Source organism: Rattus norvegicus, chromosome 2, assembly GCF_036323735.1.
Source record: "Rattus norvegicus strain BN/NHsdMcwi chromosome 2, GRCr8, whole genome shotgun sequence".
Classification (NCBI taxonomy): domain Eukaryota; kingdom Metazoa; phylum Chordata; class Mammalia; order Rodentia; family Muridae; genus Rattus; species Rattus norvegicus.
This window is the reverse complement of record NC_086020.1, coordinates 80,380,865-80,396,292: the sequence shown is the minus strand read 5'-3', so window position 1 is coordinate 80,396,292 and position 15,428 is coordinate 80,380,865. Positions and strand designations below refer to the sequence as shown.

Below are 15,428 nucleotides of genomic sequence, written 5' to 3'. Positions count from 1 at the left end.
GTCAGCTGTCCCAACTGGTAAGGTGGACCCTTGCATTGTTGTATACTGTTTAGAAAGGAAGGCCAGAAAACTTGTTTGCTTATGAGGGATCAATGCTTCTATGCTCTGTAATGTGGAGGTGCATGTTTCTATCTGCCCACCACACACACACACACACTCACACACACACACACACACACACACACACACTCACACACACACACACACACACTTTCACACTTCGTTCATCTACTCATATCCTTATCCATTCATCCACCCACCCACTCACCCCTGACCCCTCCACATGCACACTTATACATGTACATATGAAATTGTCCCTGTGTCTGTCTGTACCTGTGTGTTACAAACAAAAATGCTGATGCTGGTTCTTCAGTCCAGTTCCTCTTGGCAGCCTTCCTGCTCAGTGCTCATAAGTCCCTTCCGAAGCTGTGGGAAACCTGCTTCCCTTGTCCTTTGTCAACTGATGTGTTCACTCTGTGTCCCGCTTTCTCCCAGATGTGTGGTGTGACTTCTCTCTTTCCACTGATTTCTGCTACCTGCTCTTTAGGAAGCCAAGGGCTACCATCCCTGACTACCTCAGCACTGGAGTTTTCTTCTTCCTGCCACAATAGGAGAAGACTGGGCTGCTTTGGGTTTTGTTTTGTTTTGTCTGGTTTTGAAGTAATTACCCTCCCTTCCAAATCAGTGTTTCCAAACTTGGTTTAGAATGCAGCTTCTTGCACTCTGCCTCAAGAGGTGGCAGACTTCCACTCTTGGGTTTCTATAGTAACAGAGGGACAGCCATGCATGTGACTTAGAGGCCATTACCTGAGAAGTAGTTCTGTCTTCTTCTCAAGAGCCCTGGGTCTGCAGCTACAGGGTCCTGTATAGGGGTAGCTGGGTCCGTAAGGAGGCTGCCTCTTATCTGTGCTTCTTTCTCTACCTCACTCTCTCCTTCATTTTCTCTACACATTTTTTCCTTTAAGGAATAAAGCCTTTGTTTAGTTTCTAGCTTACTGTGGAAACTATTTTTTGCCTTTTTCTCAAGCACTCAAGCACCCACCGACTGCCTTAGTCGGCCTGTACCCGTGTTACCTTGTTTTTTGTCACAGTGACTTGAAGAGGTCAGTTAAGTCATGCCCAGGTACACCCTGACCTCATGCCAGACTTTTGAAAGGATTAAAAAAGATGCTGGTTGCCTTGAGTCTATGCAAATAGTGCTCTCACCTCACAGCGCGATGGGTTTGAGGCCAGGCTGAATGGTTTTGTATATTTTGTCCCCTTTCTTATGTCTTTAGACCATCATATCCTAACGTTTACAGCTCAACATCATCCCTTCCGCCTCAGTGACCCTTCTCAGGGTAGTATTTGCTTCTCTTTGGGTCTTTGTTGGTCATAAAGTCTTGAGCAGTGAAGCCCCAGGATGCCTTCCTTGGGCAAATGAAGCATCTTCCTGCAGGGCTCTCAGCTCAAAATCTGCCTTACTGAAAAATGCAGAGAACCAAGTGCTGGGACTAGGCTAGGCCATCCCCTGGAGGTCTGTGGGCCGTGTTTTCAGACAGCTCGCCGAGATCCACATATTACAGTGTGCTGTTGTGGTCATTAGGAGCTACTCAGGAAGAGTACCTGGAGATTTTGTACAAATTACCCCCTAAATGTTAAGAACAAACACACTTTTGATATAGTAAGTTTAAACTATCTTTAGTTATGGTTTTTTTGTTAGTATATGCATTTCCCCCAACTCATTTAAGTATTAGAACATCTTAGTTCAAGCATGCTTATGAAGTGTGATTTGACTGCCTACCAAGTCCCAGGCCCCGTATTCCAAGGGAAGGAACGAGCAGACTGAGAACTGAGCCAGTGTGATCTTTAAACAGCTGTGGGAAGCCCTGCTCTTTGACAATGGAGTCTTGCCTTGTGGGGCAGGTTGGCACCTAGAAACAGTGTAAGCACCACTTGCTTCTGTTGTTAGGGAGATGCAGACTACACCACTCACCAGATACCATGAGCTTGACAGAACTGGTTTTAATGCTTAAAATATATCTCGTTTGTCTCGTTTGTTTGTGTTTCTGCTGAACATGTGACCACCTCCCGTCATTAATTTTCTTCTGATTGTTGTGCACCATTTAAAATCCTTCTATAGGGCACAGCTGCCATCTTTGTGTATAAATGCACTTTATAAAACTTGGAGTGTATTTTTTCATGTGTTATTATGTTTCCAAAAGGCATGGATGTTTTGCTCAAAAGTTACTGAAATATATGTGATGTAATACTGTTTAATGTACTTAAATAACACTTTGTAAGTACCAAATCCCTGCTAGCTAACTGAAGTAGAATTGTTCTTGTAAATGTATGTGGAATTGCCTGGGTGGACTTGCTTAGGGAGCGCAGTGCTGTCCTTCTCAGAGGGGAGAGGGCGGAGCCTCAGGGTACTTGCCGCAGATAATCCTGCTGCATTCAGATCACATACTACATTCTACCAGCAAGCTGGAGTTTAGGAGTTCTTTCCAGGGCAAGTTCAGTGACAAGTCAGTAATTTGGGACAACCGTTGAGTCCCAGGAGATAAAGCACCCTAGGGCATAGCAGGAGCGGTGCTACTGAATCATCCCTGAAATAAATCGTGTTGGTAATTTAATCTTCCACATGTAATTTAAATGTTCACAAGAAATGTAGATTATAGTATGTTGGGCACAACAGAAAGGTTGCTGATGACAGGAATGTTCCAGTTTATAAACACCCTGGGGTGTGCATCTAGACTAGAAGAGATAAGGCATTCAGACTGACCACACATGCGGACCTGTTGAATGAATGCAGCCAATAAAGATGGCACTAGAGGTGCGTTCCACCAGGGATGTACGTAATGAGACTTAACACAACACAGGGAGATGTGTTCTGAGTGGCAAGTGGCTCTCAGGTTGTCCCTTTTGCCCAGTAAGCATCCTTATCGTCTTGCTGGAAAGACCAGTGGTACTGCAAGGGAACAAGACAGGGGAGAGGGCATCACTATGTGCCAATGTTCTCCTTAGCTTAGTGCCCACATCCCAGTCTATCACAGGAAACCCAAGTCTCCTCCCCAAGTCACTGCAGAGGGGTACACAGCAGCTTCAAGGGCAGCAGATCTCTCTGGGCTAGTCTTAGCACATTTTCTTTCAGGTGGCACTCTGGTTCACAAGGTTCTTTCTTACCTGGCCACTGTCATTTAACTTTGGCTATAAGGATGTATCAGATGCCGTTTAGACCCCTTCGGTTCCCACAAAGGCCTCAGCACAGGTGTGGAAGACCACGGTGTTACATTGTTGCTTAGCAGCACCCTGGGGGATTAGACTAGCGCTGGCCCGGAGCTCGCTGGTGCAGGGCTGTGCTGCTCTGGGTGAGCCTCTGTTCCAAGGTCCTCTGGATTCCCCGTCATTTGCAATCTAGGCTGTTGTCTGCTCCCTTAACAGAACTCTGAGTGGTTTTAGTTTGGTGGTGTTGATCAGGAAGGTCTTGAGAGGGTTTTTGAGATACCCCATATTGCATTCACATTCCTGTATGTTGCCTCCTCAGGTGACTTTTTTCTTTTACCTGCTGCCTATGACATAATCATACATAATCTGAAGAATCCTGAATGGGAAAAACATGCATTGCTATTTTCCTTTTCCCCTTACTTCTATGGATAGTCTAAACGATTTCTTTGAATTGCACTTTGATAATTAGCTCCCGGAAGTATAACAGCGTGGTGGCTTCCCAAGCAGAATTCCTTCTTTAAAGTTAATATACCAAACAGAGCAGTGTTTGTAGATTTGTTTTAGTTTTTAAAAAAAGTTGTTCTTTGGTCCGTCAAAAAGTTTGCTTTTTGCCCCCCTACTTAGTCACTCGTTCTGACCAAGGTTTAAAATCCAGCATCAAAATCGTGATGACCTGCTGTATTTGCTCATAGTAACTCAAGAGAAAATTCTTTTAGTGAGCTTCATTCACAGTTGACCCTAGCAAAGCGAGTCAGCTTGTTGATTTGTGTTCTGTGGGCAGATAGAGAGCAGTGTCTCCTGCTTTATGCCGTTGGGAGTTTATTTGCCCTGCTGTTTAATAATGTTTGGTTCTATGATGTCATGGATAATCGATGGATGGTTTTACATTCTATTTTATTTACCCGTGGTTGCATGTGGTTGCATGTAGCATACGTGCAGCTGATCACAGGGTCTGCAGGCAGCCCGGGCAACTTGAATAACCACTCTCCCATGTGTTGTGGACAGGTAAGCCAGGATGGGAAGTCTCTCCTTGATAAGCTCCAGCGCCCCCTGACCCCCGGCAGCTCTGATTCCCTCACGGCCTCTGCCAACTACTCCAAGGCGGTGCACCATGTCTTGGATGTCATCCACGAGGTCCTGCACCACCAGCGCCAGCTCGAGAACATCTGGCAGCACCGCAAGGTTCGGCTCCACCAGAGGCTGCAGCTCTGTGTCTTCCAGCAGGACGTTCAGCAGGTGGGCGCCCCTCCCCGCCCCACCCCTCCCCTCCCCTCCTCTCTCTTCTCCTCTCCTCTCCTCCATACCCAGAGAGGGTGGGGCTCCGGCTTCTGACTGTGGCCTGGTGCTCTCAGCATGGCTCTCCCACTCGCTCTCTGCAGACACCTGGGGTGAGCTTTGCTGCCCTAGCTGCTCCTTCTCACTTTCATTGACTTACGTGAACAGCACTGATTTTTTTTTTTAAATGTGGCTTGTTCCTATAAGATGGGTAGTGCCACCAATGGTGTATAGTAAGGGCTTAATAATGTGTCAGGTGGACGTTCTGGCTGTCCATTTCTGCATGGTCAGCACCTCCTTTGTCACATTGGTGCTCCTCCGCCTGCTGTGTCTGTTGCTGACAAGGACTCAGACCCAAAGCTGGGAGAGCGTGCAGAAGCTGACAGCTATGGTAATAATGAGCTCACGTTCTTGCCCTAAAACTAATGGGAATTTGCGCTACAACACCCGGGTTCTGGGGATGAAGATACCTGTGTATGTGCTAATCCAGCATCCCAAAGATCAACCTGAAGCCACAGTGGTTGTTTTGGGGTCAGACCAGTCTCCTCTCGATATCACTGAGTCCCTGTGCCAGATTCAGGCAGGTTCAGGGAGTTCAGGTTTCCAACTCCCCTGGAAACCCGAGTGTTAAGTGGGATTTCTGCTTGGAGTTTGGAGAGCCCTGCTGCAAACTGACAGAAGATCCTCCCAGTGGACATCAGTGAGTGTAAGTCTGGTGACATCATAATACTTAGGACAGGTGTGTCATCAGGACTTTTCACCTTCTGCACTCTTTTCCTGATTGTACTTTTGAGTTCTCCGAAGATCATGTATAAAAACACCTCAGCAGTGGTCATTTTGGTGTTTTAGTACTTTTTAACGGAGAAGAGTGGAGAAGAGGGTGGGGTGGAACCAGCCTCCTGGGCGCCTTATGAGGCAGTGAGAACCACAGGAGGAAATCATCAGTTCTTCCACTGAGCCATTCAACACGGCGGATTAAGGACACGTCCTCTCCCCTGGGTCTCATTTGGTGACACATTTGTGAGCCACTGTCCTTTCTAACAGGGCCTCTGTTCTCCCCAAGGAGGCAGCAGCAAGGTGGTCTCCTCCCCTGGCTGTTTGGGACCCTTGTGTTGTGGGAGCAGTTGCTGGAACTGCACAGGCTAGGGGAAGGCACCAAGAAGGAAGCCCTTCAGAAGAGCCTCAGGCCAGTTATCTGATCTGGCACCGAGCACTTGAAATTGAGAACAGCAAACATTACATGAGGACACAGCCACAATTCTGAACTCACCTGTTTAAGCCAGCATTTACAGACTATCAGGTTGAACATCAGGAGGAGAAAGTGTCTTCCAACCACACACTAACACCCCTGTTAACAGCACACAGAGACAGATATGGCCACTAAAGGAGTACTTCCTGACTTGTAACACTTTGGACCTGTTAATGAAAACAGGGAACTGCTAAGGAGGTTTGACTTGTGATGGCAAAACTCAAAACCAGAAAGATTGATCCAAACAAGTGTGTTGATAAGAAGGGTCGCAAAGCCAGCAAGGCTTCTCCAGATCTCAGGTTCCGTCCTATTAAGCAGAGTGGTGAGCGGAGGAGACAGAACGAGCAAACAGCCCAGAGCAGTGTCTGAGAAGGCCGTTAGCTGGAGACAGATCTGCCCAGAAGAAGAGTCTGTAAGAATATAGGAAGCCAGTTAGCGATCCCAGAAGCGTTTATTTGTCTGGGGTAATCAAAAGCATCAGCAAGGATTTTGCAGGGAAAGGAAATGCAGAGCTTTCTGGACGCAGATGGGGCAGGGTTACTGTCTCCTGCCAGCAGCCCTCCTAGAGGAGAATTCTTACCAGAACATTGACCAGACTGTTGCCCAGGGACTGTGCCACGGGGAGTGGATGGGAGTTCAGTCAAGTAGTTAATTTCTCATAATCTTTGTACAGAAGCAGTTTGGGATGGTAGTGAGGGGTACGGTCAGGGGGAGTGGGTCAGGGCCACAGAGGTGTGGGAGTGGGGCTCGTTGGTGCAGGCTTACCCAGCTCACACGTGCTGGCTGCTCACTGCTCTTACCTTTGCCACCGTTAGCCTGAATGCGACCTTTGCATGATCCTGACAATCATGTAATACACATTTCCATTTCCCGTTTCCTGTTGAAGAACCCTCGTGGAAGGCTTATTTGCGTTAAATGGAATAACAGCGACTTTTGGTCAGTGTTTTCCTTTATGCCTATGTTTGACTTTGGTTTTTATGTGAAGGCAGTGGCTCTTCCTGCCCCACACTTGTTCAGGAAGGGTCATTCCCAGTCATGGAAGGCATCCAAAGCAGCATGCTCTCAGACTTCTTTTCCTGTCCTGTTTGCCCGGCTCCTAGAGTGTTGCAATTCAGTTATCCAATACAACAAGGCACATGGCCCTGCAATCTCCACACCATGAGATGCTCTCCAGGCAGGGAGACCTCTCCCTCAAAAGTCTCTGTTTGCTCCTGGGGACCTCGTGTGGGAGCAACACTCTGGAATTACCTCCTACAAGCATTCCTTCCACATAGATGCTGTATCACAAAACAGGTTTTCTCAGGCAATGAGGCACACTGGTGTGTACCAGGTCCCAGCTACTCAGAAGTCTGGGGCAAGAGAGTTCACTCAAGCCTAGGAGACAAAGGCCAGCCTAGGCAGCATAGTGAAACTCTGTCAGGAAAAAATACAATGAGGAAACCTTTCTTAAGTCACTGAGCAGATCCGGGTCATTCTCAAATCTTCTCACCAGTGTATCTTTCTCCCACGGGGGGTACAGAGGTACTGTGTTTGTTGTGTGAGTCCTTTTCTTGGAGAGATATAAACAGATACAGGCTCCTGTCAAGGGAGAGCACAAGGATAGCCCAAAGTATGATTACACCAAAGCCCACCTTGGCAAACAAGTGAGTTTATTGTGCTATTTTAAGGGAATGTGTGACCCAAAGGAAACCACATCATCAGAAGTTCTCGCCAGGCCATGGATGACAGCTTCCCCCATAGCTGTGTAAATGGAGTCCCGCCTTAGTTCACCTTCTACAATCTCTATGATCTAGCACCTCCCAAGACCACAAGGCCATGCCCAGTTAGGGCGAAATTATACACTGCCTTTATAATGTCTGTAACATGTGACCTCAAAGACGGTTCCACTAATAGGACAGAAAACACACACACGCGCGCGTGCGCACACACACACACACACACACACACACACACACACGCACACGCACACATACACATGTTGTTGAAGTGGACAAGCCTTTTTGTGTTTTATCTGCATGTTCTTTGGGTTACCTTAAGTCCTGTGGCTAGGTATACTATTCCCCAGGCAATGACAGATTTCTTGTCTGGTTTAGACAAGCAGCATTTTTAGAGATGGAAATGCAGTTTATAAAAGATACTGCCATGGTTTCCAGCTGGACTTTCCACCTTGTCACTTAACTGTGCTGATGCCTAAGACTGTATATCAGGTCAAGCCCTGCATTTCAAGTGTTTCTCTTGAGTTAACTTCCTGGAGCCTTGTTTTTAGCTTAGAAGGGACAATAGTGAAAGTCTACACATATTTCACTCCAGGGAATAGGTACAGATTTAGAGCCCATGTTGTCTTTAGACCTTAGAAAGCTTCGTGATCTGTGGACTTGCAGCAAAGTCTGGACACCTCCAATAATCAAACGCACGAGTGTTTCCAAGCACACGCTGAAGGGCTCTGTGAGGATTAAACTCTTTTACACGGTTTTATATTTATTCACAAGTTCTTATACTAATACTCAGGGAGACATATGAGTCCCGAAAGTCTGGTAGAATAGGTAGTAGGACCCTCTTATAGAAAACTGCTTTACAGATTGGGTATGGTTTTTAAGATGGCCGGGACCCTGCTCCCTGCGCGGAGAATGTGTCAGGGGCTTGTCCTGCGCACTTGCTAATTGGCCTCCACCCAGTTTGAGTCTCTGCTTTTGCAGAACCACTTCTCACCAGTAGCAGAAGTGTTCCGACGCTGGAGTGCTTTTCTCCTTCTCGCAGTACTGACACCTACCTACCCATCAGCTGTGCCAGCCCAGAAGAGGCAATAGCAGAAGCTTAAGAAAAATGCTGGGAGGCTGCCTCCCTACCCTACACATTGGCTCCTCCACAAAGTAACCGAGACTGTTAACTGCCTCCGCTAAACAGGAGTGATGGTGCCTTTCCCTGGTTGGTTGGAAGAACTTACTGTGTGCACAGCGGTATGGTATGCCAGGCCTGCCTCAGCAGCAGGTGCTCAGATGGCAAGATGAGTAATAGTTCTCAGAGGCGCACTTGCCATCATCACGGTCAGACTTGTCATTATTCAGAGGTCAAACCATCAGCAGTTTTCTGCACATTTAGCTGAAGCACCTAAGTGTTGCGCTTTGCGCTGTCTTTTCAGTAACTTGACCTTGGAGTTGTCCACTAGAGGGCACTGAGGAGCAGGAAAGATGCTCACACCCTGCCTTCTGCATAGGGAGGAAGACAGTAATAGCTTCCTAGATTTTTTTTGTTCTGCCTGTGAGCCATGTTGCTGAGGTAAAAGATTAACTTTTGACTTGTTCTTCAGCTTGAGGGGGAGGGCAGACGCTGGTTTGGTGTTGTTTTTTTTTTTTTTTTTTTTTTTTTTTTTTTGTGGAACAGAATTGACAACCATTGGCTACAGCTGTGATCAGAGATGGCTGGCTGGACTGAGGTGATAAAATTCCACGACTTGCTAATCTTCTTATATTGAAATGAAGGGTTTGTGTACATGTCTTTAAGGTGCTGTAACTTTCACAAATACATTAATCCACAATCTCCTTGTCAAGAAGGAAAATTTACCCAGACTTTCTAAAGAGACAGTAGCCTTGAGGGAGACTTGGGAACTTCAGCAGGATTCCGTAAATGTCTGCTCTTATCTTAATGAAGTGCTTGGTACCTGCACATCTCTTCAGTTGCTTTGGTGTTTGTTAGAAACACAGTGTCAGCAGTATTTCTACGTCTCTGTTGGAAAGAGCCATTGCTAAAGGAAAAATGGCCACTATCACGCTGCGGGAGCCACACACAATAGCTTTTTCTTTCCAAGCTGAGTTTCCTGCAGTACTTTTCTGAGGGTTAAAAAATAAAATAAAAATGTGGTGATTGGGGTTGGGGATTTAGCTCAGTGGTAGAGCGCTTGCCTAGCAAGCGCAAGGCCCTGGGTTCAGTCCCCAGCTGCGAAAAAAAGAAAGAAAAAAAAATGTGGTGATTAGCTCCCTCTAGCTATCTAGCGAATGTCTATCTCCAGCATTGTGACGCCATGCCTTGCTTCAAATCTCTGTAAGCTGAGAGGAATCACCAAGCCTCTGACTTTGAGATGTTTTTGTTTATTTGTTTGGTTTGGTTTTTGGTTTTGGTTTGTTGTTGTTTTTAAGTCAAGGAATATAAAGAATATACTTCAAAAAGTTGTGGGTTTTTGTTTCTTAAAAGTCTTCCCCCCATTATCCCTGGATAATGGAAGCTGGAGCTTGGATCTTATTTTTGTACTTTTAAAACCTTTTTCAAGTTTAAAATACTTTTTTGCTTATTAAAACTTTATATAAAGAACTTACAAATAAAAGTATCACGCATTGAAATGTGCCACACCCGAAGTCTACACTTCTCAGTGAACTTCTGTCTCTCTAGCCTGCCTCTCGGAAGCTTTGGGGGTTCCTGATGGACTCTGCAGTTCTGTGTGGAGTTGGTCTCACTCACTGTGACAGTCGTTAGGGGAACGAGACATGCTTACTGAGGTCTCCTCAGCAGACCCAGGTCTACTGGGCAGCAGGTGGAGAGTTGCCTAACGATTCCCGCACTGTGTTTATAATCCCCAAAACAACTGGCCTGCGGCGAGCAGCCGTTCAGACAGAATGGAATATTTACAGCCTGTGCCGTCCAAGAGCTTCAAGTAAGATGCCAGCAGGCCAGAGGTCCAGGTGTGCCGCGCATCTGCCTTGTGGTTGCTGCCGTGGTTCACGCAGACACATTTAAGTCCCCAACTGTGTGCGCTCATCACCGCTGACTGGGAGGGAAACCAAAGCTGAGAAAAATAGGGAACCTTCTCCACGCACACAGTCAGATCGCACCTGTGTGCAGAGGGGTGGGTGTCGGAAGCGTGGAAGCGTGTCCTTGCAGGGCAGAATCAGAACGGGTAGATGAGTTAGACAACACGGATAGGACCAGGGAGCAAGGATGATGGCGGGTGACTGTCAGTGCTGACTCGGACAGGTAAGTCCTAAATAAACCAGGCACGAAGTGAACAGGGAGGGAACGAGAATGGGAGGAGTGTGCAGCCTTGGCCTGAGCACCCACGGCTGGGCCCGCTTCCGTTCCCTAACCTCACTTCAGCTCATGGCTGCTCACAATTCCAAAATGATTTCTACAGGGTCCTGGAGGTTTGTAAGGTTCACCGCCATCTGTGTGGAATAGAACGGTGCAGAAAGGGTGCTCAGGTGTGGAAAGGTGCGGAAGGGGCCTCAGGTGAGGGATGGAGAGCAGGTTGCCTTTACTGTGCAGCCTGTCCAGGAGCACAGTTCAGCCACTGTGGACCAGCAGTTCACCCTGGTTTATTTTGACATTAGTAAGGGTTTCCCCCACCACTGTCTTGGCTGGGTATGCCCTGTTTCTATATCCATCCAAGATCACTTTGAGTTCTGTGCGAGACCTTTGAGAGTGTGAGGTCATAAGGAATTCACCCTTGGGGATGAGATCGATGCCTTTAGAAAAGGAGTCTGGGAAAGTTTGTTCAGCTCCTAGGCTTTTTGAGGACTGTGGAAGCCACAGCCTGGGAGGAATAGCCCTCGCAGGACAGTGGCACCGTAATCTTGGACTTACTGGTTTCTAGAGCTGTGAGCAGACATTTCTGTCACATACACCCAGCTCAAAGTGTTGTGTTTTATTAACCTCACAGAATTAGACAGTACCATAGTCACAAACATGTACACTATAATGGCCCATCATTAACGGTCCACTAGCCAGTGTACATTATGTACGTTTTTGTAACGTTTTAAGGAGATCACTTGATAGTTTTTCTGCCACTCTCCAACACAGACTCAGTGTTCATTTGATGTAAGTATCCTGTTAGATATTGCTAGTGTCATGTGAGTTCAAAAGTTCAAGCGCCAGTGAGCTGCACCACTAAGCTCCAGCCGTGAGGACAGAATACCAGCTTGCACTCTGGTTAAGTTTATGGGATGTCTGGCTGTTGTAATACCTCACAGTTTATAGAGTACATTATCCTCCAAGTCCAGGCCAGAGGCATGTTAGTGTTGTGTTTTCTTAGGCTTTCGTCTGTGTTTGGTATCTTCTACAAAAGAGATAAAAACGAACAGGAAACCCCACCTCACTGCATAGTTAAACCTGAGTCACCTGAGTTGCGAGGCATAGTGCCATGCCCACCATATTACCCCAAATCCAGTCAGTTTGGTGGCTCTGTCACACCTCAGATGAGGTGAGATTTAATTTAACCATCACTGTATGCAGTGTTTATACTTAGAACAATCCGCTCTTTTTATATAAAAGCTGGGTACAGTCCGGGTGGAGAAGCAGATGTAAGACGTAATTGCAAAGTGAATTAAATCAGTAGTCAGGCATTTCTTCCTAGTTTATTTTGTTTTGCTTCATGTTTGCTGCAGGATTTTGAAAAGGAATGATTCTTTCTAGATTGGCCTAACCAATGAGCAAGGTGGAAGCTGTGTTAATGGCCCATGGCGCTGTTTCCTTCGCAGGTGCTGGACTGGATAGAGAACCACGGAGAAGCATTTCTGAGCAAACACACAGGCGTGGGCAAATCCCTTCACCGGGCCAGAGCTTTGCAGAAACGCCATGAGGACTTCGAGGAAGTTGCACAGGTACGAAAGGGCCCTGAATACCTGGTGGCCAAGTTGGAGGTCTCTTTTAACAAACCTGAAGTGACTTAGCCTTCGCTGGGTGTGGGAGGTCGTTTAGTTAGTTTAAATTAATTTCAGAATACAGTGATCTTCATCCAGGCAGAAATTGATCTGGTCAGTTATTCTCTGTAAATTGTAGTGGTTTTCAAACAAGTTTGTCTTTAATGATTTTCTTCCATTTATTAGCCTAGTCTGTGGCTTCCACTTCACAGTTGGAGAACAACTTCTGAGGTTTCTGCAGTGACAGACCTGATATTTGGTTTGTCCATTTCTAGTTGTGTTAACTGTGTGCTTGGGAGGCTGGACCACTTGTAGAGGGTGCTCAGAGCACAGGATTTGTAGAGTTCAAGTGTTGGCTGTGGCATCGACTGACAGCAGGACTCTGATCTGAAAAGGCACACAGATGCAGCTATGGACGTCGTAAGGGAACAAAGAAAAGTTGCTTTCAAAAAAATCGCCTAATTCAGAAGTGGTGGCAAGAGCCTTTAGGTTCCAGGTCAGCCTTATTTACAGAGTGAGCTCCAGGACAGCCAGGGCTAACAGAGAAACCCTGTCTCAAACAAACAAAAACAAATACCCTCACAACAGACACACTAAAGAGGCCATCCACGTAGTACAAAAACAAATTCTGACAGATTATGGTCTTTGTAGATAGCCTATCACAGGATCTTACAGATGAGAAGCAGAAAGCGGCCCCCGAGAGAAGGAGCATTAGACATTGGCTCTTCAGTCACAGCAGAGGTGTGTGCTGAAGAGGCCAGTGTGGCCTGAGTCAGCGAGAGGCCTTGTGCAGGCCGTTTGGAATTTTTGAGTGATCACAAAAAGTGTGAAAACAGAAAACATCACTGCTGTGGGGCATAGTAAAGAAAATCAAGTAAGGCAAAACACACACACAAAAATCAAAGCAAAAGAAGCGAGAAAATTCATGCAGAAAAAATTATAAAGTATGATATAATAATTTATCCCCAAATACCAGTAATTGCAGTGAATGGAGGAATTGGTTATATCAAGAAATAGATTATCCAGTTGGGTAGCTTATAATTGATTAGTCCTGTGTTTATTTTAATCCTCATACCTAAAATTCAAATGGCAAGAGTTTTAAAGAAATATATAAGGTATCAGAAAAGGATCTACTGACCAAGCCAGCTCAGTCAGTCAACAAGGTCTCCAGGGAGGGAAGATTAAAAAAGAAAAAGGCATTTAGACAGCATGACTCCCTCCAGCCGGGGCTGAAACAGGTTTTTTTTCCCAGTCTGCTTTTATGCCATTCTAGGAACATGCAAAGAGTAGGGTCAGTTCTAGATCAAAGACAAAGAAGTCAAGGAGCAAACAGGACAATAAACAGAGTCCCATGGTCACTGTGTTTAGGGATTCATCAGGATGACCAAGACACAAGGAATACAATACATTCCTCAGCTGTGTTCATCTTAGTCTTGTTCTAGCCCAACGTCACATTCTTTTCCTGAGCCTACTTCCTTGTCCTAGCACAATGTAAATATTCTTGTCAAATTCCTGGAAGCATCCCCAAGAGCTCTCCACACTCTACCAGGAAAGCAGTAACGGACAGTGTCAGAGAGGCCCCGAGACGAGAGACTTGAAGCATGAAGTATGAGAACGGAAGACGCTTCAGTTACTAAAGGAAGAGTGGAGTGTGGTGAGAACACTGTAGTCTCACAGCCCGCTAACCACGGGATCGTGGCTGTGCCGAGCTTTCCTCAAGTAAATGGCTTGCCTATTTGCTGCTCAGAGAATTGGATGGAAGAGCGGAATTACAAGATAACAAATGGTCCCTAAGTCCCACTCCATCACAGAAACATGTTTAAAACCTCACTTCTAAGAGCTGGTTCCCTGTGCAAAGGAGAAGGGATGGGTCTGTTCTCTGGGTCTGCAGCCCTGGGACATGGCTCAGAAGTCTGCAGATGCCCACATTCCATGGGGCTCTCCCTGCTTTTATTTCCTGGAAAATGTTTGGCCACTTTATTATAACCAAACATAGAAAATGTATTCTTATCTTGCCTTCATTTTTTTCATATGATAAATTACTTCCAAAATTACTTTGAGCTGAGGATAAATTTGAATTACATGAGCAGGAACCATTCAGGCATCAAAGAATCTCAGAGCACAATGGCAAACGCCCAAGCTCTAGAAGGCCAGACTGCTGGTAAGAGCTCATGTTTCCTCGTGCTCTCAGATTGGGGTGCCCTTCAGCTCTCTTGACATCTTCTAATATGCAGGAGAAGAATATCTGTCACTTGTGTTACCTCCTCTGCAGCCCTGTGGTTGTCTCCATTCTCCATTAAGGAGCTGTCACCTGTAGCTGACCTAACCCTGTACTCTGTGGGCCCTGACTCTGAGGCAGTCATCAGAACTGCCGGCACAAGGATTCTCAGGAAGCAAAGGTCACAGAAGTGTGTACTGTGAATGGCTTTCCATCCCTGGTCAGCAGAGAGGCCAGTGCTAGCTTGTCCCTTCTGCTGTTCTCTTATCCCTGGTCAGCAGAGAGGCCGGTGCTAGTTTGTCCCTTGTGCTGTCCTCCCGAGTTCCAGTGCTTGCTCACTTCTCACTCCTTGTCTCAGGGACACCAGGGGTATCCAACCATCTTCCCCAAAGTGAACATGCAGTGATGGAAGTCAGATACATGCAGGGAAATATCAGGAATACTTGAGCTCATGTTTTCAAATACCTGCACCCACTTTCCCTCCTTCTAGCTTTTAAACAACCACGGACCACACATTGGCTCTTCCACCGGGTGCAGGGGAGCGGACAAGGGTGCAAGCAGCCACCTCAGGCTCAACTTCCTCAACAGGCATGGCTTGTGGCAAAGTGGCTTCGTGTAATAGAATGTAATACCCAAGCCAGGACACAAAAGTTAAAGAACTGGCTACGGTAGCATAGAGAGGAAGGCTTTTGGAGGCTGGCACCTCGAAGGTCAAGAGGCCAGGCTTGAGTGAACGAGGCCTTCCAGGGCTGCATGTGTGTGGCCAGCTTGTACTGGCATAACTTAGACTCTGCCTCAGCATGTGGCTACAGCTGGCTTTTTATTTGTTTGTTTTGTTTTAACTGACTTCTGC

The 15,428-nt window shown here is 46.5% G+C and overlaps 1 protein-coding gene and 1 long non-coding RNA gene across 5 annotated transcripts in view; one reads left to right on the top strand and one right to left on the bottom strand.

Annotated features, from left to right (window-relative positions):
* Trio (trio Rho guanine nucleotide exchange factor) overlaps nt 1-15,428 on the top strand; it is a 296,340-nt gene that overhangs the window by 135,532 nt on the left and 145,380 nt on the right. For all 4 annotated transcript variants that reach the window (XM_006232090.5, NM_001107658.3, XM_006232091.5 and 1 more), the window contains exons 9-10: nt 4,213-4,443; nt 12,196-12,318. In XM_006232090.5, the coding sequence (XP_006232152.2) occupies nt 4,213-4,443; nt 12,196-12,318 (354 nt within the window). The remainder of the gene's footprint in view (nt 1-4,212; nt 4,444-12,195; nt 12,319-15,428) is intronic.
* Nucleotides 1,990-5,167, bottom strand: LOC134485866 (uncharacterized). Its single transcript, XR_010064158.1, has 2 exons — nt 4,953-5,167; nt 1,990-2,950 (listed from the first exon to the last, which is right to left on the bottom strand). It is a non-coding gene; the product is annotated as an uncharacterized LOC134485866 (long non-coding RNA).